At 56.9% G+C, this 22,617-nt stretch overlaps 1 protein-coding gene across 3 annotated transcripts; it reads left to right on the top strand.

The window, feature by feature from the left end:
- The first annotated feature begins 1,459 nt into the window (after positions 1-1,459).
- Positions 1,460-21,652, top strand: COG2 (component of oligomeric golgi complex 2). Of its 3 annotated transcripts, XM_029047359.2 has the most exons (18): positions 1,461-1,658; positions 5,932-6,093; positions 7,329-7,394; positions 8,019-8,099; positions 8,377-8,480; positions 9,757-9,865; positions 10,382-10,561; positions 11,019-11,143; positions 11,780-11,906; positions 12,522-12,661; positions 14,745-14,806; positions 16,098-16,249; positions 17,009-17,215; positions 17,934-18,006; positions 18,353-18,495; positions 18,675-18,814; positions 20,142-20,322; positions 21,283-21,652. In XM_029047359.2, exons 1-18 carry the CDS (start codon positions 1,587-1,589, stop codon positions 21,382-21,384), a joined length of 2,226 nt encoding a protein of 741 aa, XP_028903192.1. In that variant the 5' UTR covers positions 1,461-1,586; the 3' UTR covers positions 21,385-21,652. The 3 variants fall into 3 exon arrangements, with proteins under 3 accessions (XP_028903193.1, XP_028903192.1, XP_028903194.1); XM_029047360.2 differs by lacking the exon at positions 17,009-17,215 and having other exon boundaries at positions 1,460-1,658; XM_029047361.1 differs by lacking the exons at positions 1,461-1,658; positions 5,932-6,093 and having other exon boundaries at positions 8,019-8,098; positions 8,375-8,480.
- Positions 21,653-22,617: the final 965 nt, after the last annotated feature.

The following is a 22,617-nucleotide window of genomic DNA, read 5'->3' as shown; positions in this document are numbered from 1 at the left end:
CCCACACTGAGCTAGCTGTGCCCGTCGGTTGGGATAATCCCGCTGCTGCTCAGTTACTTAATGGGCAAGTTGCTTCCCTTCCCTGGGCCTCAGTTCCCTCATCTGTCAAATGGGGATGAAGCCTGTGAGCCCCTCGTGGGACCGCCTGATGACCTTGTCTCTCCCCCAGCGCTTAGAACAGTGCTCAGCACATAGTAAGAGCTTAACAAATACCAGCATTACTAGCGTGGCTCAGTGGAAAGAGCCTGGGCTTCGGAGTCAGAGGTGTCATGGGTTCGAGTCTCGGCTCTGCCACTTGTCAGCTGTGTGACTGGGCAAGTCACTTCCCTTCTGTGGGCCTCAGTGACCTCCTCTGTAAAATGGGGATGAAGATTGTGAGCCTCACATGGGACAACCTGATGACCCAGAGAAGCAGCAATGCTCAGTGGAAAGAGCCTGGGCTTGGGAGTCAGAGGTCATGGGTTCGAATGCCAGCTCTGCCAAATGTCAGCTGTGTGACTATGGACAAGTCACTTCTCTGTGCCTCAGTGACCTCATCTGTAAAATGGGGATGAAGACTGTGAGCCTCATGTGGGACAACCTGATTACCCTGTATCTTCCCCAGTGCTTAGAACAGTGCTCTGCACCTAGTAAGCGCTTAACAAATACCAACATTATTATTATTAAAATGGGGATGAAGACTGTGAGCCTCACGTGGGACCACCTGATTCCCCTTATCTCCCCCAGCGCTTAGAACAGTGCTCTGCACGTAGTAAGCGCTTGACAAATACCAACATTATTATTACTATTAGTAAGCGCTTAAATACCAACACTATTATTATTATAAAAATGGGGATGAAGACTCTGAGCCTCCCGTGGGACCACCTGATGACCCCAGATCTCCCCCAGGGCTGAGAACAGTGCTCTGCACATAGTAAGCGCCGAACAAATTCCAACGTGATGATGATGATGATGAGAAGCAGCGTGGCTCAGTGGAAAGAGCCCGGGCTTGGGAGTCAGAGGTGATGGGTTCGAATCCCGGCCCTGCCACTTGTCAGCTGTGTGACTGTGGGCAAGTCACTTCACTTCTCTGGGCCTCGGTTACCTCCTCTGTAAAATGGGGACTAACTGTGAGCCTCCCGTGGGACAAACTGATGAGCCTGAATCCACCCCAGCGCGGAGAACAGTGCTCTGCACAGAGTAAGCGCTTAACAAATACCAACATCATTATTATTACCGATTAGACTGGAAGCCCGTCACACGGCAGGGACCGTGTCTATCTGTTGCCGACTTGTTCATTCCAAGCGCTCATAGGAAGCGCTCAATAAATACTATTGAATGAAGATGATGATGATGATGATGAATGAAGGCGCGGCGAGGAGGGGGCGGGCTCTGGGGGCCGCAGTTCCGCCAGGTCCCCGCCAGGGGGCGTCGCGGCCCGCGCCGCCCGGCCGGCCGGAAGTGGAGCGTGTTTCCCGGCGAGCACCGCGCCGCTGGGCCATGGTGGGGGAAGGGCCGCCCCTGCCCCTCCTCTTGCCCCCTCTGCCCCTCCTCTTGCCCCTCCTCTTGCCCCTCCTGCCCCTCGGCCCCCCCTGCCCCTCGGCGGCATGGAGAAACGCAGGATGAACTTGCCCAAGGGGCCCGACACCCTCTGCTTCGACAAGGACCAGTTCATGAAGGTAATCATCATCATCATGTGGGTATTTGTTAAGCGCTTCCTCTGTGCAGAGCACTGTGCTAAGCGCTGGGGGGAGATACAGGGTCATCCGGGTGTGCCACGTGAGGCTCACAATCTTCACCCCCATTTTAATAATAATAATAATGTTGGTATTTGTCAAGCGCTTACTACGTGCAGAGCACTGTTCTAAGCGCTGGGGGAGAGACAGGGGAATCAGGGGGTCCCACGTGAGGCTCACACACCCCCATTTTGATAATAATAACGTTGGTATCTGTTAAGCGCTTACTACTACTACTAATAATAATGTTGGTATCGGTTAAGCGCTTACTACTACTACTAATAATAATGTTGGTATCGGTTAAGCGCTTACTACTACTAATAATAATGTTGGTATTTGTCAAGCGCTTACTACGTGCAGAGCACTGTTCTAAGCGGTGGGAGAGAGAAAGGGGAATCAGGTGGTCCCACGTGAGGCTCACACACCCCCATTTTGATAATAATAATAACGTTGGTATCTGTTAAGTGCTTACTACTACTACTACTAATAATGTTGGTATCGGTTAAGCGCTCACTACTACTACTAATAATGTTGGTATCAATTAAGCGCTTACTACTACTACTAATAATGGTATCTGTTAAGCGCTTACTACTACTACTAATAATAATGTTGATATCGGTTAAGCGCTTACCACTACTACTAATAATAATGTTGGTATCAGTTAAGCGCTTACTACTACTACTAATAATGTTGGTATGGGTTAAGCGCTTACTACTATTACTAATAATAATGTTGGTATTTGTCAAGCGCTTACTACGTGCAGAGCACTGTTCTAAGCGGTGGGAGAGATAAAGGGGAATCAGGTGGTCCCACGTGAGGCTCACACACCCCCATTTTGATAATAATAATAACGTTGGTATCTGTTAAGTGCTTACTACTACTACTACTAATAATGTTGGTATCGGTTAAGCGCTCACTACTACTACTAATAATGTTGGTATCAATTAAGCGCTTACTACTACTACTAATAATAATGTTGATATCGGTTAAGCGCTTACCACTACTACTAATAATAATGTTGGTATCAGTTAAGCGCTTACTACTACTACTAATAATGTTGGTATGGGTTAAGCGCTTACTACTATTACTAATAATAATGTTGGTATTTGTCAAGCACTTACTACGTGCAGAGCACTGTTCTAAGCGCTGGGGGAGATAAAGGGGAATCAGGTGGTCCCAAGTGAGGCACACACCCCCCCATTTTGATAATAATAATAACGTTGGTATCTGTTAAGCGCTTACTACTACTACTACTAATAATGTTGGTATCGCTTAAGCACTTACTACTACTAATAATAATGTTGGTATCGATTAAGCGCTTACTACTACTACTACTAATAATGTTGGTATCTGTTAAGCGCTTACTACTACTACTAATAATGTTGGTATCTGTTAAGCGCTTACTACTACTACTACTAATGTTGGTATCGATTAAGCGCTTACTACTGCTACTACTAGTAATGTTGGTATCGGTTAAGCGCTTACTACTACTACTACTAATAATAATGTTGGTATCTGTTAAGCACTTCCTATGTGCAGAGCACTGTTCTCAGCACTGGGGGAGATACAGGGGAATCAGGGTGCCACATGAGGCTCACAATCTTCACCCCCATTTTGATAATAATAATAACGTTGGTATCTGTTAAGCGCTTACTACTACTACTACTAATAATAATGTTGGTATCTGTTAAGCGCTAACTACTACTAATAATGTTGGTATCTGTTAAGCGCTTCCTTTGTGCAGAGCACTGTTCTCAGCGCTTGGGGAGATATAGGGGTATCAGGGGGTCCCGTGTGAGACTCACAATCTTCATCCTCGTTTTAATAATCATAATGTTGCTATCTGCTAAGCGCATACTAATAATAATGTTGGTATTTGTGAAGCGCTTCCTATGTGCAGAGCACTGTTCTAAGCGCCGGGGGAGATACAGGGTCATCAGGTTGACCCACGAGAGGCTCACAGTCTTCATCCCCATTTGACAGATGAGGGAGCTGAGGCACAGAGAAGTGAAGTGACTTGCCCACAGTCACATAGCTGACAAGCGGCAGAGGTGGGATTCGAACCCATGACCTCTGACTCCCAAGCCCGGGCTCTTGAGGGGGAGGGAGGGACCGGCTGGTCAGGACCCGCCCCCGTCCTCGGGCAAGGAAGGGGCCGGGGGTCTGCAGGTGTCCCTCTGCTGGTCTCATTCATTCATTCATTTGATAGTAATAATGAGAATTTTGGTATTTGTTAAGCGCTTACTGTGTGCAAAGCGCTGCTTTAAGCGCTGGGATTGATACAAGTTGTTAGGGTTGTCCCACATGGAGCTCCCAGTTTTAATCCCCATTTTACAGATGAGGTAACCGAGGCCCAGAGAAGTGAAGTGATTTGCCCACAGTCACACAGCTGACAAGCAGCAGAGCAGGGATTAGAACCCATTACCTCAGACTCCCAAGCCCGAGCTCTTTCCACTGAGCCACGCTGCTTCTCTAATTTATTGAGCGCTTACTATGTGCAGAGCACTGGACTGAGCGCTTGGAATGGACAGTTCGGCAACAGAGAGAGACCATCCCTGCCCAATGTCGGGCTCACAGTCTAATCAGGGAAGACAGATGGACAAAAACAAAGACCACATAATCACGATAAATAGAATCAAGGGGATGTACACCTCATTAACAAAGTAAATAGGGTAATAAAAATATATAGTGGAGACCCCCAGCTCTCTGTTATTTTGTTAATGAGATGTACATCACCCTGATTCTGTTTATTTGCTATTGTTTTAATGATATGTTCTTCCCCTTGATTCTATTTATTGCCGTTGTTCTTGTCTGTCTGTCTCCCCCGATTAGACTGTAAGCCCGTCAAAGGGCAGGGACTGTATCTGTTACCGATTTGTACATTTCAAGTGCCTAGTACAGTGCTCTGCACATAGTAAGCGCTCAATAAATACTATTGAATGAATGAATGGGCTGAGCCGCCTCTCAGGCTGGGAGCCCTCGGGGGAGGCTGTGTTGGCTCCCCCCCAAGTGCTTGCTCCCTTGTCAGCTCTTAATAAATAACGTCGTTGATGATGACGACGACCAGGTGCCAAGCGCTGTTCTAAGATCCGAGGTACATACTAGGTAATCAGGTTGGACCTAGTCCGTGGCTCACATGGGACTGGCAGCATTAATCCCTGTTTGACAGATGAGGTAACTGAGGCCCGGAGAAGTGAAGCAACTTGCCCAAGTTCTCACGGCCGACAAGCGGATTAGACCCAGGCCCTTCTGACTCCCAGGCCCGTGCTCTATCCATTAGGCCCCGCTACTCCTCAATAAGAGTTGTTTCTCTTATTATTAGGGGAACAGGCTCTGGCATCGGCAACTGTGGCAGGAATTGCCTTCTTGGGTTCTCCTCAGTCTCGAGAGCGAATTTGACCCTAAGGGTGGACTGGGTGAAGTGATGCCGCATGAGAAGCAGTGTGATCTAGTGGTTAGAACACGGGCCTGGAAGTCAGAAGGACTTGGGTTTTAATCCCGGCTCCGCCACTCGTCTGCTGGGTGACATTGGACAAGTCACTTGACTTCTCTGGGCCTCAGTTACCTCATCTGTAAAACGAGGTTCGAGAGTGCGAGCCCCACGTGGGACGGGGACCGTGTCCAACCCGATTGGCTTGTATCCACCCCAGCGCTTAATGCGGTGCTCGGCACTTAATGAAAGCCACAGTTATTATCCTTATGCCTGGCCTGGGTCCAATGCCACCTCCAAACCCAGAGCATGGCCACCCTGCCATCCCAGCGCCAAAGGCCTTGGTTCAGTGCATGGCCTGGGGGACCGGAGCGGACGAGGAGATGTCACCGAGGTCGACGAGGGGACCGATGGACCGAGTCCGATGATGATGGTCTTTGTTAAGCGCTTATGACTTGTCAAGCAGTTCTAAGCGCCAGGGTAGATATAGCCTCGTATCCTTTAATCGGACCACGCTGCCTTCTTATTAACGGTATTTATTGAATGTGTACTATGAGCAGGCACCCCTCTGATCATTCTCTCCTCTCCCCCGGGGCTGGCCAAAGAGGGTGGGGCGGGGCCGTCCTCCGGAGAGCAGGGTTCTGAGGGGGCACCGCCCCTGGCACCTTCTTAGAGAGAAAAGTTCTCAGCGGTCCCTCTCCGACACTCTTCTTCCACCACCCCCGTTTTCCGCAACTGCTTGGATTCGGTTGTTGCTCACCCCATCTCCCCTCGTTGGGTTTCCAGGACGACTTCGATGTGGATCACTTCGTGTCCGACTGCAGGAGGAGGGTGCAGCTGGAAGAGCTCCGGGACGACCTGGAGCTCTATTACAGGCTTCTCAAGACGGCCATGGTGGAGCTCATCAACAAGGACTACGCCGACTTCGTCAACCTCTCCACCAATCTGGTGAGCGCGCTCGCCCCCTCCCCGGCCCCTGTTCCCGGGACTCCTGCTTCCGATCTGGTTGGAAAGATTTCATCTGAAAACCTGGGCTGAAGAGGGACCGAGCCGGCCCAGAGCCAGTTCTGGTGATGCTAGGGGTCTCTACTGGCCATTCCCCTTGGGACAAGATATAGGGCTTCACCTTAGCACCATGGCGGGACTAAGGTGGCCAGCCAGGGGCCGGCACCATGACAAACTCGTGACTCCCTCCAGGTTTGGGGGATGAAACGTTCAGGGGCTGCCATCCATTAGAAAGGCAAGAAGCTGCCAATCAGAACCGTGACTTGTGGTAAGGTTTTCCCTCCTTAAGGTATTTCATCTCCAGCCTACCATTCCTCTCCAGACTCCTTAAGCGAGTTGTCTACACCTGCTATCTCAAGTCGTCTCCTCCAGTTCTCTCCTTGACTCCTTCCAGTCTGACTTCCATCCTCTTCATTCCACAGAAACCACCCTCTCCAAGGTCACCAACGATCTCCTTGCCAAATCCAGTGGCCTCGACTCCATCCTAAATCCCCCTCGACCCCTTGGCCAAACCCTGTCCTCCCTTTGATCTTCCCATCGCTGTAGACAACACCATCATCCTTCCCGTCTCACAAGCCCATAACCTGGGGTTTATCCTTGACTCTTCTCTCTCATTCAAACCACATATTCGATCGGTCACTAAATCCTGTCAGTTCGACTTTCATAACGTTGCCGAAATCTGCATCCAGACTGCTGCAATGTTAATTCTAGCACTTATCCTGTCCCGCCTTAATTACTGTATCAGCCTCCTTGCTTCCCATCTTTCCCCACTCCAGTCTGTCCATACTTCACTCTGCTGCCCAGATCATTTTTCCACAAAACGTTCAGGCCACTTATCGCCACTCCTCAAGAACCTCCAGTGGTTGCCCATCCATCTCCACATCAAACAGAAACTCCGTACCGTCGGCTTTAAAGCACTCAGTCACGTTGCTCCTTCCTACCTCACCCAGCTGCTCTCCTATTACAGATCAGTCTGCACGCTTCGCTCGTCTGATGCCAACCTAGTCACTGTATCTCGATTTCGTCTGTCTCGCGGCCGACCTCTCACCCTCCTCCCGCTTCTGGCCAGAAGCGAGGAGGGGAGGGAGCCACGGAACAGGCAGGGTGGGAATGTAGTGGGGCTTAGGAGAGCCCCGGGCCGGATCCTCAGCCCTAACCCACATGTGTCTCCATTCTAGGTTGGCATGGACAAAGCCCTGAACCAGCTGTCTGTGCCTCTGGGCCAGTTACGAGAAGAGGTTCTGGTACGTCCCAAACATCGCGCGACAATCCTCCCCGCTCGGCTAGTACGGCTGCCATTTCCTTCCGGAAACGGGGTCCGGACGTCTGTGAATCAATCCTGCCCCAGCTTCCGACCAGGGGCTGATGGACGTGTGGGTTCCCCGAGGGAATAGGCACCCCAGAGCAGCAACCACCCACGTCCTCCCCACTCCCACCCCCCCCAGCCTGATCGCGTTAAGTTTCTGCAGACCCCTAGATCAGATGTCCCTCTGAGGTGGTCTTAAAATGGGGTAGTTGGGGACTTCAGAACGTTACGGGCAGGCAGTGTACCTGTTTATTATTCTGTTGAACTCTCCCAGGCGGTTAGAACAGTGCTCTGCACACAGTAAGTGCTCAGTAAATACGACCGAATGAATGAAATCCCTGTTAATAGAGATTCCAGGTCATCGGTAATATGTAATGAGCGCCTACTGGGAGTAGAGCACTGTTCTGAGCACTTGGGAGAGCACGACAGTTAGTAGACACGATCCCTGTCCTCAAGGGGCTTATGATCCAGCAGGGGAGACACAGCAAGAAAGTTAGAGTCATCGTTCAAAGTTTAAATGCTTCATGTCTTGAACCATCATTTTTCTGGCTTATTTTTTAAGAGTCTCAAGTCATCAGTCAGTGAAGGAATTCGGGCAATCGATGAACAAATGTCCAAACAAGACGACATCAGGAGAAAAAAGGTAAAGCAAACCGACCCGGATGAAGCACCCTCGGTGGAAACCATATGAGTGCATTCTGCTAGAGGAATATCAGCGAGGAAATGCTGGGGGGCTCTTTGGGGGTCTTCTGGCTTGGGTTTACTTTGGGTTCCCCAAGTCGGTTACGTGCCCCATTCTCCCGGCGAGCGTGAGCAGCGGCATTGCCGAGGCCCCTCCTGGGACGTCGGGAGAAATCCGGTGGCGACTGCCCCCTCGGACCCCCACCTCACGCTTCCTCGGTCGCCTCGGCTCCTTTCAGATGTGCGTGCTGAGGCTCATTCAGGTCATACGGTCAGTTGAGAAGATTGAAAAGATCCTACACTCCCAGGGCCCTAACCAGGCGTCCTCGCTGGAAGGAAGCAGGTGAGCTCCTGGAGACGGACCCTTCCCGTGAACACCGAGGGACCCTTGGCGGTGCGGGCCTGGGCCGTCCCCGGCCGACGGGGTCTCCGACCCGAGATACGGAGGGGCGGGAAGGCGGCCTTTGGGGGCTTGCTCACGGCGACCCCCTGCGCTGCGAGGCCTGAGGGTTGGCGTCTCTCTGGCTAACCGGTCCCAGTTGGGGGCGCTATTTCCCTACGTCCAGGCTGGCTCCCTGTCCGGCCGCTGGACTTCTCCTCCCTGCTCTGCTGCGGGGGTCGTGGTCAGCGAGGCTGGCCAGCCTCTTGTTGAAACTTGCTTTTCCTCAGTCCCAGTGGGTCACCTGCGGGCGGGGTGTGGTTCCAGATCCTCCGGCCCCCAATCCGTCCATCTTGTCTCTGGCCACAGTAGCGAGTCTGAGATGAGCGCCTGGAGGATAATCAGGCGATCATATCTATTGAGCGCTTACTGAACGCAGAGTGCTGTGCTGAGCACTTGGGAAGGTACGAGATAACAATGTAACGGTCATTCCCTGGAAGAAACGCCTCTGCGGCAGACGGCTTGCCCAGTGTCGTGGCTGTGAGCAGTCCTCGCCGGCCCCCGTGACTGTGAGCGGTCCTCGCTGACCCCCGTGGCTGTGAGCCATCCTCTGGCCGTGAGCCGTCCTCACCAGTCCCCGTGGCTATGAGCCATCCTTGCCAGTCCCCATGGCTATGAGGGAGCCTTCCCAATCCCCGTGGCTGTGAGCAGTCCTGGCTGCCCCATTTGGCTATGAGCGGTCCTTCCTCGTCCCCACGGCATGGGGTCAAATCTTTATCCAGCCCAGGCCGGGAGAGCAGGCTCTCGGCCGGTCCTGGTTCTTACCGCCGATAAGACACCATTATTAGTGACTGGGAGTTTGTCATTTTCTGGCCAGCCCACCGGCCCACTGGTGATTTGACATCAGTCTGGGCTCCATGCGAAAGCTAAATGAAAACCCGCAGGCATCAAACTGGCACCGTTGAACGTAGTGACGAGGAAACCATAGCAACAGTTACCTGGCAGGATAGTGTGACCTTCTTTTACCTCTTTGATACTTTCCAGATCACCCGGCACAGCGCTCCATACCCAGTAGGACCCCAGTCCAGCGCTCTGCAAACAGTAGGCCCCTAGTCCAGCGCTCAGCATGCAGTAGGCATCGGTACGATGCCCCGTGTGCTTAGGCGCCCGGAACGGAGCCCCGCGAATAATAGCAGCTAAATAAGTACAAATGATATGACGTTGATTATTTCTTTTGTAGCCCGCTTTTGACAGGACAGATTTTAGAGAGAATTGCTACCGAATTTAACCAGTTGCAGTTTCATGCGGTGCAGAGCAAGGGCATGCCTCTTTTGGACAAAGTGAGACCGGTAAGGGGGGTTTTCACGTTTCGTTGAGCAATTTTCTCAGTCCCGTTCCAGAGTGGCCCCAAAGCGGCCCCTGCAGAGGGTTGGGGTCGGCGTGGCTTCCCGCGAGCGCAGCTGTACCCGTTCCTTTCGCCGACCCCCTCGAAGGGCGGCGCGGAATCGTCGAAATAGAGCCGTCGGCCACCGCCCGGCTGTGGACGGTGGCCACGTGGCTTGTCGGGGAGTGGTGCCCTCAGCCGGCCCACTGAGGCTCTCTGGGAATCCAGCTGGCTACCTCCCTCCTCCTCCGTCCATCTCCGGTGGCTTTGTCACCAGAACCTCTTCCTGATTAGGAACAGAGATGCATGTAAAACTTGAGCCATGTTGGAAGTAGAGTGCCCCCTTCCCCCCACTGCCATCCCCGAACCCCTTCTCTCGCTGCCAGGGGGCTCTGGGGTCCCCACCGCCATCCCAGGGGGTGATTGGGGTCCCAGCTGTGTCGCTCTGTCCACCCCTTCCCCACCCCCCAACCCCCGGCAGCGGATCGCTGGGATCACGGCCATGCTGCAGCAGTCCCTGGAAGGTCTCCTCCTGGAGGGCCTCCAGACCTCCAACGTCGACATCGTCCGCCACTGCCTGCGGACGTACGCCACCATCGACAAGACGCGCGACGCCGAGGCGCTGGTGGGCCAGGTGCTGGTCAAGCCGTATATCGACGAGGTGAGCGCAGCTGCCACAAGGGCAGCCCGTCCGGCACGTGGCCAGGGGTCCCCCGGAGCCCCGCGGGGGAGTCTCCGGGCCGCAGGTGGGAAGCGGGCCTGGGGAGACGCCCCTCCCTGAGGCCGGGGTTGGCCCCGTGGGGCCTCGACCCCTCCCAGAGTGGCCAGACGCGCTCACCCTCCTGACCCATTGGACCCTCGGGGAGTCGGGATCTCGTGACCCCAGGGCCCGGGGCGTGTTCCCAGCACGTGACCGACCGGGGGTCCGTGGGGCAGCGGTGGTCCGCTCCTCTCCACAGCCTCGTGGGTAACCAAACCGGGGAGAGTTTGTCGGTTTTGCTCTTGGTTCCCAGAGACCTCTCCCTTCTGATCCCAGGGTGGCGGGCTCACTATCCCCACCTCCCTCTGTCTCACCCTCTCTCTCCTCCTCTCCCTCTCGCTCCCCGTCTCCCCGGCAGGTCATCGTGGAGCCGCTGGTCCAGGCCCACCCTAAGGGCCTGCAGGCCATGTACGGCAAGCTGCTGGAGTTCGTGCCCCATCACTGCCGCCTGCTCCGGGAGGTCACGGGCGGCACCAGTTCCAGGTGACTAGCCCTCCTCAGCCGGCTCTCGGAGCTCCGGATGGGCTCACCCCGGCTCCCGCTGAACCACCTTCCCGGTTTGAATCCGCCAAACACCGCCCTGTCCCCTACTGCACTGCCTCCTAAAAAACAGCTCCTCCAGGAGGCCTTCCCTGATTGACCCCCACCCCACTCCTCCAGCTCTGCCCGCCCTCAGCCACCCTTAATCCATCAATCGATTGCATTGCCTGAGAACCTGCTGCGTGCAGAGACCTCAACTGGGCCCTCAGAGAAGGGGGAGAGAAAGAAAGAACGGTAGAGTTAGTGAATGTGATCCCTCCTCTCAAGCAGCTTACAGTCGTGCAGGGGCGACAGATGCTGAAATAATTCCAGGTAGGAGGAAGCAAAAGATTCCAAAGATGTGGACAGAAGTTCTTCGGGTTTGTGAATCCCGAAAGGTCAGGTGATGCAGAAATGTTGAAGTAGCAATTTGTAGGGGGTTCGAGAGTTGGGGCAGGAGAGATTCACCAGGGAAAGCCTCCTGGAGGAGTGGGATAGCGGGACGGGGCGGCCCGCAGGGGACAGAGCTGCCGCCCGCTTCTGCTGTGGTCTGATATTCTCGCCTCTGTCCCTTTTTATGGCTTCTACGTCTTCTCCCAGCGAGAGAGGAAACAGCGTTCCCGGCTATGACTTCCTGGTGAATTCGGTCTGGCCGGAAATAGTACGTGGCCTGGAGGAGAGGTTGCCCTGGCTCTTCAACCCGGGAAACCCGGATTCCTTCCACGAGGTGAGGTTGGCCATAGCGGCCATCTGAATTTTCTGGGTGTGGAGGCCGAGGATTGCCAGCGTGGTGTCCTTGTCCTGAAATGGGTGGAACCTCTGGGCCCGCAGCAAAACGCCTGTAGCTCTGCAGCTGCCACAGTGCCACCTGGCAGGGAGGCAGGCACGAGACCCCAGAAATCTCCAGGCTGCAGAGATTGAAGCCCCAAGTTCCGACTGGCGCTTCCCGGGACGCAGCCGGTGACAGGACGGAGCCTGGGGGGAAATGGGGTCCGGCCCCGGGATCAGATTGATCGAGGGAGGCGCTGCTGGTCAGGCCGCACGAAACCTGGAGCGAGGGAGGGTACGGGGAGGCGTGGCCGGGCCGGCTCCCCGGCGAGTGGACCGGCCCGGGCAGGAGGTGTCAGGGATCGGGCTGGCGGGCCGGTCTACCTCCCTAAGTAACTGGACAGTCGCCTCTCCCTTTTCTCGACCGACTCGGTGCTCGGGCCCCCTGGTCCCGGGTGCGAGAGTCGGGTCCGTCCACGTTCTGAACCTGGTCCCCGCGGGGACGGCACCGGGGGTGGGAGGGCTCGCAGAGGCGGGGGTATCCAGTGACCGCTTCGGGGTTCGCCGTTCCCAGAGATACACCGTCAGCATGGACTTCGTGAGGAGATTTGAGCGCCAGTGTGGGTCTCAGGCCAGTGTGAAGAGACTGAGAGCCCATTCTTCCTACCACAGTTTTAACAATAAGTGGAACCTGCCGGTATATTTCCAGATAAGGTCAGTGCTTCACTGCTTTTTCTCCTTGACACAGAGAGAGAATTGAAATGTCGCTCGGGCACCGTTAGCTGCTCAGGCAGGGTGTGGGACTCCAGGTCCCTGATCTGTCGTGGCCGTTGGTTGGTCATCCAAGAACAGCTCCTTTGCGGTCAACGTCACCACATTTATTGCTGGGGATCGGGTACCTGCTGTGAGTAGAGCCCACCTTCTGTGGGCAGAGTGCTGTACTGGGCACCTACTGTGCGCACAGTGTTGTCCTGGCTGCCTCCTGTGAACAGACCACTGTGCTGAGCATCTACTGTGGGCAGAGCTCTGTACTGGGCACCTACTATGTGCCGGGCTCTACCAGTGCCTACTAAGAGCAGAGAGCTGGACTGGTTACCTATTGTGGGCAGAGCGCCGTGCCAGGGGTGAGGGTGGGCTGATTGGAGGGTAGAACTCTCAGAGAAATTCTAGAAGGAAGACCCTCTGGGCGACATGGAGCTTCGTTCGAGGCTGAAGCTTTCCGAAGCCCCTTTAGTTGGTCGTCATTGCCAGGGCTGCTCACGGAGAGTTCAGTCGGGGAGACTCGACCCAGAGCTTGGGAGAGAACCTGCAGGCTTCTCTGGGCTCTTTTCTGCCTGGGGGCATAAAACCTTCAGGTGGGTGGATGGACAGAGATAGTGGCAGTTGGGAAATTTGGAATATAACTGTGTGATTGAAGACTGGATTTTACCCTTGAGAGAGGAATTGCGTTTCTGAGAACAAAGTGATGAGACATCCCTTTCCCACCCTGAGATCCTCCCCCTCCCATGTTTTCACGGAATCCGTTTGGTGCTCCCCGGGTGCCGGGGGCTCGATTGGTCCCGGTCCCGTCCCCCGTGGGGCTCAGTGGTTCAGAGCTCTCGGGCCCCAGCGTGTGAAGGGCTCCGTTTGATTCCCGGGACCGAGGAAGGCGGGGGAATTTCCGAGAAGACAGCCGCCTGTCATTGAGAGACACCGAGCGGGCCAGGACTATCGATCTGGGGCGGGGGGAGGAGGGTTCCTGTAAACACGGTCAGGCCGATCCCTGGCCTCACGCGGCAGCCCGAAGGCCGTGAAAAGTAAACACGGGCCTGGCCTGCTCCTCCACTCCCAAGGGACACACCTAAAAACGCTTTTCATTTGGTTTCCCATCCTCCTCCTGGAGTTTGCCCGGGTGGCTGGGGTGTCTGCTTACCGGACCCTCCCAAATGCTTAGTACAGTGCTCCGCATGCAGTAGGCTCTCAAGAAACACGGTTGATCGTTTGACTGACTGATTGGTATCCGTATAGGGGTGGAGGCTGGGGTAAGAAGATACTCGTTGTGGGGGTGGGGGAACTGGAGTCGGAGACTCCCGGCCTGGGTGGGGGTGGGAGGGCTGGGGCTGGAGATTCTCCGTGGGAGAATCTTTGATCTGAACGGGCCTCTCCCACCTCGGGGATCCAGTTTCCTCCTGCAGAGGTCCTGACTTGAGGGGCAGTCTGGATGCCACTGTCCTCTCCTCTCTCCCCCATCCCACCCCCACACACTCAGACTTGCATATGCACGTATTCACACACCCACACAGTCATGCACAGGGGCACGCTGTCGCACACCCACACACCGCGTGATAGGGTTTCCAGAGAGAGCCCAGATCATGGCTCTTCCTTCGGGAGGATGGGACCCCCAGACTCCTACCCAAATGCCAAGGCAGGCCTCAGTCTCAGGGGCGGGGCAGGTGCCCTTAGGTCAGAACAGGGCAATTACTGCCTGCGGAAGGTACGGGCAGCCCCCGGGAGGATAGTGGGCAAGTGAGAGGGCCGACGGCTACCCCAGCGGCCATGCTTTAAACTCTATATTGTAAATTTATTTATTCACGTTAACGTCTGCTCACCTTCTAGACTGTAGGCTCGTTACGGACAGGGAATGCCTCTTATTTTTTGTATTGTAGTCTCCCTAGAGTTTAGTACGGTGCTCTGCATGTAGTAAGTGCTCAATAAATACGGTTGATTGATCGATGGGCAAAAGAGTGCGGGAGTTGCCGTCGGCCCCGGGACCGTTTGCGGCCGGACGAGGTGTGACCTTTGTTCTTGTACTTCTCAGGTTCAGAGAAATAGCTGCAGGCTTAGAGAGGGCCCTGAGCGACGGGCTGGAAGAGGCCCCGGGTAAGTCCCCAGGGGAACGGTATTACCCGGGACCCCCCCCGGGCCAGGTGCTTCTGTCAGAGGAAGCCTCTCCGTTTCAGCGAGGGCTTTTTCCCACCTTCGTGTCCCTCCAGCGAGGCCGGGGGGCAGTCCGGGGTGGCCAGGCAGGGCAGTGGCTGTGGGTGGCCCAGGTGACGTCTCCACCGCCGCTGTCGTGGCGGGGCGGAGTGCCGGGCGAGGGAGCGCTGCCTGCCTGCGGGCCCACCTGGAGCGCCACCTAGGCAGTGGGCAAGACCTGCCGGGCACCGGTCCCGGCACCGAGCTGAGGGTCCCGCTGCAGCCCCGGGGGGCCGTACCTCAGGGAGGAGTCCGGGAGCATCCCCCGGTCGGGGGGGGGGCCTGGGGCACCGCTAGCGACTAGCCCTTGGCACGCCGATGGTGCCTATCTTCTGAAAGGGTGGGGTAGTTATAATAATAATCATGGTATTTGTTGTTAAGCACTTACTGTGTGCCAGGCACTGTGCTAAGCACTGGGGTAGATAGAAGGTAGGCAGGTAGGGCACGGTTCCCATCCCACATAGCGCTCCCGGTCTCGATCCCCATTTTATAGATGAGGAAACTGAGGCACAGAGAAGTTAAGTGACTTGCCCGAGGTCACGCAGCAGACAAGTGGCGGAGCTGGGATTAGAACCTAGGTCCTTCTGACTCCTAAGTTCATGCTGTATCCACTAGGCCACGCCGCTTCTCTGGGGATCACCTTCTAGACTCTCGAGTTGTATACTGCCTCCTGGGAGGTGCTGTCCGACTCCCGAGCCCCGTCCCGGCCACCGACACTGGGGAAGGGACCCTGGGGCACCGTCTCACAGCTGGGCCCCGGCCCCCGGCCGTTCTGCTTTGAAAGGGCAGGAACTGGAGGTGGACAGTCTAGGCAGATTCCCTTCCGTCGACCCCACGGTCACAGCTAGCCAGACAGGGAACTCCGTCCCCGCCGGAGGGAAACTCCCCCGGGCTCCTCCCGGCCCCGGCCCGAACTGCCGGCCCATCTTTCCCGACGTTCAGTTGGTCATCCCGGGGATCTCCTCCTCCTCCCCGTCCCCTACAGGACTGGGCTTCTCCCGGTGATGGCAGGTGCAGCGGGGAGGGGGGAGAGCGGAGTCCCGCGGCCCCCAGAGCCCCGGTGACCGGGAGTTGGGGGCTGTGAGGAATTGCCCGGCCCAAGTGAGATCGGAGGGTGCGGCTGGCCGGTGAGGGGTAGCGGTCGGTTGCCGCTCTGCCGACCGCATCAGCCATCTTTTACGGATCCCTCTCCTAGCTGGGAGCTCCTACTGCCTTCTGGCCACTCACGTGACCTGGGCCAGCGTGACGAGATGCTGGTCGGACGAACTGTTTCTGCCGCTGCTGGCTCCCCGCCTGTGGAAGCTCACCTTGCAGATCCTGGCCCGGTTCGTCACGTTCGTGAAGGAGGTGAGGCCACCTGGGCCAGGAGCCTCGACCCAGAGTCGCACCCGGGCCCAGCCCGAGCGTCTCCCCGAGCCCCAGGGAGGGGAGCCGCGGGGGCAAGCGGTCGGGGGCGGGAAAGCCCCGGTCGGCCTTGTGACTTCCCGGTCGATGCCCTCTGGTGTGCGGTTCCTCACTCAGCGGGTACATCCCCCAATCAGATCACTAGTGGGGGATCGACAGTTTCCCCCTGCTTAGGGCCGAGCTCACTCGCCTGCTCCTGCCCCGACCCCTGAGGCACGAGCTGCGTGCCACCTGCGGGGCCCATCCCTCTCACCCTCCACCCCCCGGCCACCTCTTTTTCTGGGCCGTTGTCAGCAAAAGACCCTGACCTTTCCCCTTCCACTGGACCGGCCAAAAACCCTGAATGGGAGTTGGCTCAGCCTCTGGTGTCCCCAAACAGAAGGATCCCCCAGGTGTGGGGGCATGGGGTGGGAGTGGCGGGGGGGGAGGAGTGATGGGGCACATGCTCACCGTCTGCCAGTGCCTTCCTGCTTCCTTTGGGCCTCCCCCCGAGCCTGATCAATCGATCGATTAGCTGCTTCGGCCATACCACCCAGCCTGGGTAGCGCAGGCACCCCGGTGCGTGAGCTGAAAAACCGGCTTCACCTGCCCACCCCTCCCTCCGGAGGCTTCTCTCTGCTTGGGGCCACCTTTGTGGCACATCGGGGACACGGTCAGAGGTCATCGAGGTGGAGTATCAGTCAGTCCGTTTCCTCCACCCAGCTGTCCCTCCGGCCCGCTTCCAGCGAGAACACTAAAGACAGCAAGAAGGTTGTGGGGACCGTCGGCAAGGATGGCATTTCCCCGGGCCCAGCTGCCGGAGAGGAGCCGGGAAGTTGCTCTTCTTCTGAAACACCGCCACCCGCACCTTCCATCTCTGGTCCCCAGCTGGTGTTCGTCGTGGCTGATGTAGACAGGCTGCAGGGGCAGGTGGGCGATGTCCAGGGTGGGCCCTGTCCCAGGTAGGAGGGAGCCGAAATGGCTGTCGCCGGCCGAGCGTCCCACCCCAGTCTGGGAGAAGCCGGGTCAGAGCCAGCCCAAGCCTGGACTGGACGGCGGGGCGGGATGGGGGCCGAGGAGGAAATCTGTCCTCTCGGTCACACGGGTCGGCACAGGGGAGGCCGAGCGAGGGCCTTAGTAAATCCGGGGGGTAGTGCGGTGCTGGGGCTGGTGGGGGACAGATGGGGTGGTGGATGGGACTCGGTGAGATTCGGGTTGCGGTAACTGCTCCAGAAGGCCTTCGTGGAGGAGGTGGAGTGTAAGGAGGGCTTTGAGGGTGGGGGGAGCGAGCTGCGGGCCACTGGAATTGAGAGGCTGTCACAGGGAGGTGCCCCCTCTGGTTGGAGGCCCAGCACCACTGTACCACCTGCACCGTGTCATACTAGATCCGGCTTTCTGCCGGGGTGGTGCAGGGGGCAGCACCCAGTTTGCCACTGAACAGACGGACCTGCCCCCAGGCTGAGTGTTGATGTTTGAAACTCTCACCATTAAATTCGTCGCCTGGAGCCAGGGCACTAGGCTTTTCCTGGGCTGGCAGGTGTGTACCCGGGGCAAAGCCCACCAACGAGTGTGGATGCCACCCCTGACAATTGCAGACGCACAGCCCACTCTCTTGAGTGCTGATTCCCGATCCCTCTCTCTCTGTCAGCTTCCCGGCCTCCTGGAAGTTATCCAACCAAAACTGGAAGTGATCGGCTTCAAGAACGTCTCCTGCCTGTCAGGTGAGACCGAGTACTCTAAACACGCAAACGCGTTTCCCTGACTCTTACGAAGAAGGGAACTTTCATGGCCCCAGGAAGTTGGCAAAGGTGCAGTTTTCTGCCCCGGTGAATCCATGAGCACTTAGCGAGCATCTCCCGGGGGCAGAGCCCTGGACTGGGCACCCGTTTTGGACAGGCCATCAGGCTGCGCGCCTCCTAGAGCTTTCTAGAGCGAAAGGCACGGTGTTCATAGATCAGATCCTCCCCCGCTGCCCCGGCGTTGCCAGAGCCATGCGGGTAGGGCCACGGGGAGGTCCCAGGGGAGCGGCGAGCCAGAGCCGTCCGAGCCGAGGGTCCATCTCTGCAGCCGCCCTGGAGGACTCGCGCACGTCCCTGTCCGAGTGCCTCCCGCCCCTGAGCCGCAGGGTCGTCCAGGGCCTGAGCGAGGCCTGCTTCGGCTGCCTGAAGAGCGCCCTGGAAGTGCCCCGGCTCTACAGGAGGACCAACAAGGTCAGTGTCCGCCGGACCCGGGATCCTTTCCTTCCTCAAATTCCCCACGGAGGCGCGGGTCCGGAGCGGAGCCCGGGGACTCCGGGGGGTCGGATTCGGGACGCGTTATTCAGTCGCGTGGTTTTGAGCGCCTCCTGTGTGTCCCTCCCTCACCCTGCCTTGGCCCGCCCCGGCTCCAGGAGGTGCCGTCCAAAGCCTCTCCCTACGTGGACGGCGCGCTGAAGCCCTTCCACCAGCTGCAGGAGGACCACCGGGACACGTTGCCGCCAACCCTGGCCCGCCAGTGGCTGGAGGAGGCCCTCTCTGAGAGCGCGCGCAGGTGAGCGGAGGACCCGCCCGGGCGCTCCCTGGCACACGCGGCCCCGAGGGTGTGGAGTGGGATGCTGGGGGCGGGGAGAGACGGAGCGAAGGGATGGGGAGAACCGGGGAGGCCCGGGGTCCAGCCGGCCTAGGATGGCTGTCCTGTCGTTTTAAAAACTTGGAAAGAGTAACGTTTCAGGGCTGGCAAGGCTCCCGGTGGCCCGTTTGAGCACAGGCTCACGCCTTCCTTGAGGGGCCGGGGACGATTTAGGCCAGACCGGCGGGGCCTGGGTCAGAAGCCTCGGAGAGGCACGCCGGTGTCTCGGCACACAGGTGTATGTATGTGCACGTGGACGGTACGCGAGGGGTCGTGGGTGTGCCCGAGTGTGTGTGCCTGTAGGTTTGTGCTCAGTGAAGTCCAGTTGAGAGAAAGCTTCCCCACTTCCCTAAGGGTGGTAGTGGGAGTAATTGTATTTACTACTTTTATTCATTCATTCAATAGTATTTCTTGAGCGCTTCCTATGTGCAGAGCACTGTACTAAGCGCTTGGACTGTACAATTGGGCACCAGATAGAGACGATCCCTGCCCAGTGACGGGTTCACAGTCTAAACGGGAGAGACAGCAGAGCAAAAGAGAACAAAACAAAAAGAAGACATCATCATCAAGATAAATAGAATCAAGGAGATGTATACCTCATTAACCAAATAAATAGGGTAATAAATAATACATACAAGTGAGCACAGTGCGGAGGGGAGGCAAAGGGGGGAGAATACTACTTTATTCATGGCAGTGGAAGAAAATACACAAGTGAAAATTAGGCACAGTCCCTGGCAGTAATAATAGGAGTAAGAATAGTAATGAAATCGACTAAACTCGTTCTGCGCACAGGGCACTGAAACAGGGTGGCTTAGTGGATAGAGCCCAGGCCTGGGAGTCAGAAGGCCTGGGTTCTCATACCGGCTCTGCCACGTGTCTGCTGTGTGACCTTGGGCCCAGGACTTAGGTCACTTCTCTGTGCCTCAGTTGCCTCATCTGGAAAATGGGGATTGAGAGTGTGAGCCCCATGTGGGACAGGGACTGTGTGCAACCCGACTGACCCGTCTCTACCCCGGCCCTCAGAGTAGTGCTTGGTACATAGTGAGCGCTTAACAAATACTGTTGTTGTTATTATCAGTACTAAGCACTGGGAAAAAGTACACAGGTGAAAATTAGACCTGGGCCCACACTAAGAATGGTATTGATTGAACAAAGGGCCACCTAGGGGCCTCAGAATTCCAGGTGGGTACCGGGGACCCGGGCGCACCCAGTCGTGCCACCACCCATCACTGCCTCTCTCCCTCCAAAGGTACATCGACACCGTGTCAGACGTGCTGAGCTCCGTCAGGAAGATGGAAGAGAGCCTGAAGCGGTTGAAACAGGCCAGGAAGGCGGCCGCCGTGACCCCGGCCGGCTCCAGCGGAGGCATGAGTGACGATGACAAGATCCGGCTGCAGCTGGCGCTGGATGTGGAGCGCTTTGTGGAGCAGGTGTGTACCCGGTCGCTGCTGCCGCTTCCTCCGCCCCCTGGGTTTCCCATAACGGGCTCCTTGGGCTCTGAGGATTTTCTGTAGATCGCAGAGGCTTGGGAGAGGGGCCCGGCACAAACAGGTGGACTCATATTTATCTACAGTTGTTGACGGCGGCTTCTTTCTGCACACGCATGTGGGCCTGTATGTGGGTGTGTGTGCAGGGGCAGGAGGGTGTATATGAGCATGCACGGTAGGATAAATATGCCCAAGTGTGTGTTTAGCCATTTCTCTCTGTGTATGTATGTGCGCTTCTCTGTTGGGGAAAGCCTTTAGGCAGGGGAGACTGGACTCACTATTGGCCAAAAGAAGGGAAAAGCTGTTCCCCCAAAGAGGGGACTCGTCGCCAGAGGGATGGAAAATAGGGCGTGGTGAGAACAAGGCCTGGGGGAAAGAAGAGGAGTGGGTGGAAGAGTGGAGAGGAAAGGCCAGAGAGTTAGGGGAGAACCAGCAGAGGCCGAGTCACAGAGAGCAGGATTGGAGAGCATTTCCCGGGGAAGGGGCTGGTCCATAGTGACAGAGGCAGCCGTGAGGGTCGAGGGGGATCAGGGTAGGGTAGAATTTGCTAAATTTGACTAGGAGGAGGTCTTTGGCAACTTCAGAGACTGTGGTCTCGGGAGCGATGGGGGCGAAAGCCGGATCGGAGAGGGTCAAGGCGAAGGGGGAGGTAGCATAAACCCACTTGAAGAGCTTGGCCAAGAAGGAGAGCAGGGAGACAGAGCAGCAGCCACAAGTTCCCTCCAGACCATGGGCCTCTCCTCCCAGGGCCCCCCAGTTGGCCTCCTGCCAGCTGGGGTCTGGCTCCTGGACAGGCAAGGGTGTTAGGCTTCTTTTTGGAGAGGAGGCACCAGCCTTTCGAGAGAGGAGTGGGTGCCTCCGCCTTCCTCCTGTCTGACCGAGCTCCTGTCGTGCATCTTCTAGGTGCGAGGGATGGGCCTGCAGACGAGCGACATCGACAGCTTTTCGGCTCTTATAGAGCTTGCGGCGGCTGCGAAGGAGCAGGTCACGGCTGAGCAGCCGTGACGATCCTGGCCTGACCCCGAGGCGGAAGGGCCTGGGGCTTCTGGGCCGCCAGACCCGGTGGCCCCGGGCCCTCCCCAGCATCAGGCGGCAACCAAGGGCTTCCACGGGCTCCTCTGGCAGCAGGGGCCGTCCGGAGGTTGGGGAGTTTTGGCCCCTAAGCGAACGCTGCGAGTGTCCGCCTGCTGCCGGAGGGGAGCGTTGGCAAGTGTCTGCTCTGGGCCACGAGGCCAGTCATTTTCTCTTTCTGGTAAAGCTTAGTGTGCGAAGAGCTGATCTCTGAGTTATCACTGGAGTGGGCGGGCCAGGGTGGAGGAGGCTGCCGAAGGCAGGAAGGGAGGCCATGGTGGTCCCAGCCCCAACTTGAAACCTCCATGAACAGATGTCCTGTTGTAACTCTTCGGTCCCATCTCTAGTCCAACGCTACTGAGTCTTCCCTCTATCCTTGACTCTTCTTCCGCCCCCCAGGACCCAGCACAGACCGTCCAACAACCCTGACTCTCCCCGTGACCTAGCAGGGACCCTCCAATCCACCGACTGTCCCTTCTCCATCCCTGACTCTCCTTCATTAAGCTGGCAGGGACCATCCAACACCCCCCGATCGGCCCTCAATAACCCTGCCTTCCCTCTCCATCCATCACCGTCCCTCTGGAGACTGAATAATGTGCCACTGGACCCTCGATTTCTGTGCTTCCGGCACATAGTTTTCTTCTGCCCCTGACGGTGCGGGCCAGTGAGAGTTGTTCACCTCGAGACCCATCAGCCTGGGAAGCCCCTGCTGAGGTTTATTTTAGACCTTTCTCTCCTCACCCTGTTACCTATAGCAGAGCTGTCCCGAGTGCAGTCCCAACAAACATGCCATCAGCTTCCCACTTTGGATAACCAAGCCCCCTGTCACGGCCTCTGTTCATCCCGATTCCAGCTTCTTCCGAGCGGAGCCGAGACCCCTCCCGCCGGCCACGAGTCCCTCTCGCTCCTCTCTGCCTCCATCTCTTCGGGAACTGATTGACCAGGTTGGGGAGGGTGATGGGCTTGGACCGCCTGCCTCAGTGATCAACACAGGACCAAGGGTCCCGTGGGGGGAGGAGTAGGGCCATTTCCCCCAGCTTCCCACTTCCTGCACCACTGTGAATCTGAGTGGGAATTGGGGGCGGGACTGTGGGCTCCAGGGGTCCCGAGGCATCTCTCCCGGTGCCGGCCACATCCCGGCCGCTGGGACATCGGGCCCCGGCGCTT

This window comes from Ornithorhynchus anatinus, chromosome 19, assembly GCF_004115215.2.
Source record: "Ornithorhynchus anatinus isolate Pmale09 chromosome 19, mOrnAna1.pri.v4, whole genome shotgun sequence".
Taxonomy (NCBI): Eukaryota; Metazoa; Chordata; class Mammalia; order Monotremata; family Ornithorhynchidae; genus Ornithorhynchus; species Ornithorhynchus anatinus.
The sequence above is the reverse complement of the archived record's forward strand: the minus strand, read 5'-3'. Positions and strand labels throughout refer to the sequence as shown.